We start from the raw sequence: 3,845 nt of genomic DNA, 5'->3' as shown, positions 1-3,845 counted from the left end.
CAAAACAACAACACAGCGAAGAGAGGGATTCACTTTCACTCTCACACAGCACTCTCACTCTCACACAGCACTCTCCTCTGTCGAACCCATCCCCATCCTCACCGGCGAACCCATCCTCAACGACAACGTACTCCATCCTCACCGACGACGAACTCCTCAGAACCTAAGACGTCTTCTGCCGCCAAAGCTTTCGACTGATGCTCTTTACAAATTACAGTCGACACTAAGGTCAGAAATCGAATACGAGTTTTCATTTTGAGTTTGAAATTGTTTCCATTTGATCGCTTTTCATAACCCACAAACAAATCACTAATTTTAGTTTTGAAGACAATGTTAATTTCAGTTTTGGTGGACTGAATAAGTTGTTTGTTAATAAGTTGTTTACCAAACATTGTCTTGCTCTTACTACATACATACAGATAGTTTTCTGTTCTGATTGTTTGCATGAAGTTAAGTTGATCTGGGTTGGATGATTATTGTTACATTTATATATTGGCTGAATAAGTCACTGTGGTTTGGTGGACTCTGATTTTTTTGCTGCTAAAAAAGGGTTGTATGTTATTTGTTTCCTCTAAGCTGTTTCTTATACAAATTTATGTAGTTGGTGTGTTTTACCTCTTTTGTTGCTCATCTGATTGTTATTGTGATGTTTTGTTAAAACGCTTGTAAATTATCTCAGTTTTGCCATAACAGGGTAATGTTATGGGCCTTATCACAGTATGTTTCCTGGTTTTTGTAGACATGGCAGTCTTATGGGTCATGTAATTATTAACTGGTGTGTAGATATGTTATATTGAATCTCATGAATAATTGAACCAGACAAACCACATAAATTTTATCTATGCACATTTCAATTCATTTTCATAGCACTACAACCTAAGCAACCCTGCAATCTTATTAAGAAGCTCAACTATCATTAACTTAAGATTTTATTTATATGGGTTTTCAGTTGCATTTTCATATCGATATGGACCTGAGAATGACTGTGATTGGAAGCCAAAACAGGGAATGATATTTGATTCTGAACAATGTGCTTATGATTTTTATAATACATATGGAGGAAGAATGGGGTTTAGTAGGGGTGGGCAACGGTTTATCCGAACCGCTCAAACCGCCCAATCCGCCCAACCCGCATATAAATGGGCGGTTTCGCAAACATAATGCGGGCGGATGCGGTTTGAAATATGACAAATTTGCGGGTTGCGGGCAGGTCGCGGTTTAAACCCGCAACCCGCAAAAATCGCCCGCACTTTAATTATTATTATTATTTTTTTTTTATATACCAACTTTGTAACTTTTACAAGGAGCACTATTATATTCTCTATGACACTAGGATCCTTATTTTTAAGTATTTCTCAACTTTCTTAATGCCGTAGCATTATCAAGTCCTAAACTTGGTTTCTTATATGATTTTCATTGGTGATTCATCCACTTTTTCCTAATAAAATTTTCCTTCTAATGGTCGATAGAACTTATAGTTTGATTATCGATTACTAAACTGGTAATTCTAATTGAGTACAACCTTTAATGCATTGATATTTAATTTTTATTTGTAAACTCATCAAAAAATTGTTATCACAAATATATAAAATGAATCTGATGTCTAAATTCGCTGGGAAAAAAAAACTCGAAAATTAATTTTTAAAGAAAAAAGTGTAAACCGCAAACCGCCCGCAACCGCCCGCACATTTGCAAACCCTATCCGCACAAACCGGAAACCGCACTGCGGGCGGTTACGGGTTGACTTTTTCCCAAACCGCATAGGTGCGGGCAGGTCAAAACCGAACCGCAAACCGCACAAAACCGATCCGCGAACACCCCTAGGGTTTAGCATAAGAAGAGATTATTGTAGGAAGGACAAGTTCACTAATCAACTTATTCATAGACTTTTGGTTTGCAACAAGGAGGGATTTCGAAAGGTTGACAAGCGAGACCCATTGTCAAAAAACTCTAGAGCTGAAACTAGGACTGGTTGTGAGGCTCGACTTTATATTAAATTACATGAGGGTACTGGAAAATATGTTGTGACTGATTTCAAAGAAACAAACAACCATGATCTTGTATCACCCGAGTGTGCCCACATGTTGCCGTCACAAAGAAAGATATCCACTACCCAAGCAATTCAGTTAGATTTAGCGGCACAATCTGGTCTTTGTTTAGGCCAGTCTTTTGAACTCATGGGTAGGGAAGCTGGTGGAAGGAAATGACTTGGTTTTACGAAATTAGATTTTAAAAATTATTTAAGAACCAAAAGACAACAAAGTTTATCATATGGAAAAGTAGGCAATGTGTTGCAATACTTTAAAGAAAAATCTTTGCAGAATCCTTCATTCTTCTATGCTGTTCAATTAGATAATGAGGAGCAAATAACCAATATGTTTTGGGCCGATGCACAAATGATCACGGATTATGCCCAATTTGGTGATGTTGTCACATTTGATACGACTTACAAGTTAAACAAAGAACATAGACCCTTCGCATCTTTTGTGGGATTCAACCATAGGGAAACAGTTATATTTGGCGCAGTATTGTTGTATGATGAGACTGCCGAATCGTTTGTATGGTTATTTGAAAACTTTCTAGAGGCTATGTCAAGGAAGGCACAAAAAACTTTGTTCACCGATCAAGACGCTACAATGGCTAAAGCCATACCCATCGTTATGCCTGACACAAGTCACCGATTGTATACTTGGCATTTGATGCAAAATGCATTAAAATATGTTAACTGTTTGTTCCAAGATAAGGGGGTGAAGGGTGTACTAAATAAATTCTTCTTTCACATTGAAGATGCAAATCAATGGAAGTTGGAGTGGGCGGAAATGCTTGATAAATATGATGCGCATGAAAACCATTGGTTGAAGTTGACTTTTGCGGTGAAAGAAAAATGGGGCTGGCCTTACATTAGATCAACATGGGTTGCGAGAATGAGTACCACGCAACTTAGTGAATCTTTTAATGCTTTTTTGAAGGATTACATTCGTTCTGATTTTAACTTAAATGAATTCTTCATGCATTTCCAAAGGGTACTTTACGAGAAGCGATACAAGGAGTTAGAAGCAGGATATGCTTTGTGCCAAAGGTTGCCAAAGGTGAAAGCAACAATAAGAATGTTAATTCAAATGGGTAATGTCTACACAAAAAATATCTTTGAGGAATTCCAAAATGAGTACTTTCAATCCATTGAATTGGACATAAAAGCAATTGAATATGGGGAGGCTAGTACCATTTACACAGTTGTTAATGTCGGTAACAAATATGCAAGGAAAGTGAAGATGGAGAGGGATGGCTCTTTGGATTGTAATTGTACAAAGTTTGAAAGTGAATGAATCTTGTGTTGTCACTCATTGAAGGTTATTAGAGACATATTAAAGATGAAAGAGGTTCCTCTACAATACATTCTAAAGAGGTGGACCAAACAAGCAAGAGCCGAAACTGTGAAGGACATTACGGGGAATGACATTCAAGTAGATGTGAAATTCCAACAAGCCTCGCGGTATAAGACATTGATGACCGCATTTAGAGCACTAGCAAGTAGAGCTGCCGAAACCGAAGAAACTTATGATTTTTGTATTGCACACCTTGCTACATTAGGTGCAAATGTTGAAGGCAAGTTAAGTGCTCATTTTGGTGTTGGAAATGAAGTAGGTAATGATGATGACAACCAAAGCTTTGAAGTGGATTGCGAAGACGTGAATCATGTTGTGCAACCAAAAGGATTGAAGAAAAATGTGGCAACTAGTAAGGGCAAAAGGAGGGTAAAAGGTGGATTCGAAGCGGCGTTGGTAGCGAACTCCAAAAAAAAAAATCCCGTGCTAACAGCTTGGCTTCGTCACAATCTATTGCAA

General features: G+C 37.8%; 1 protein-coding gene across 1 annotated transcript; it reads left to right on the top strand.

The window, feature by feature from the left end:
• The first annotated feature begins 2,396 nt into the window (after positions 1-2,396).
• On the top strand, positions 2,397-3,326 carry LOC145812932 (protein FAR1-RELATED SEQUENCE 5-like). The gene has a single exon (XM_082908170.1). The coding sequence runs from the start codon at positions 2,397-2,399 to the stop codon at positions 3,324-3,326; it is 930 nt and encodes a 309-aa protein (XP_082764296.1).
• Positions 3,327-3,845: the final 519 nt, after the last annotated feature.

The sequence above is a fragment of the Camellia sinensis genome, chromosome 15, assembly GCF_055761805.1.
Source record: "Camellia sinensis isolate YWXY chromosome 15, ASM5576180v1, whole genome shotgun sequence".
Classification (NCBI taxonomy): domain Eukaryota; kingdom Viridiplantae; phylum Streptophyta; class Magnoliopsida; order Ericales; family Theaceae; genus Camellia; species Camellia sinensis.
The sequence above is the reverse complement of the archived record's forward strand: the minus strand, read 5'-3'. Positions and strand labels throughout refer to the sequence as shown.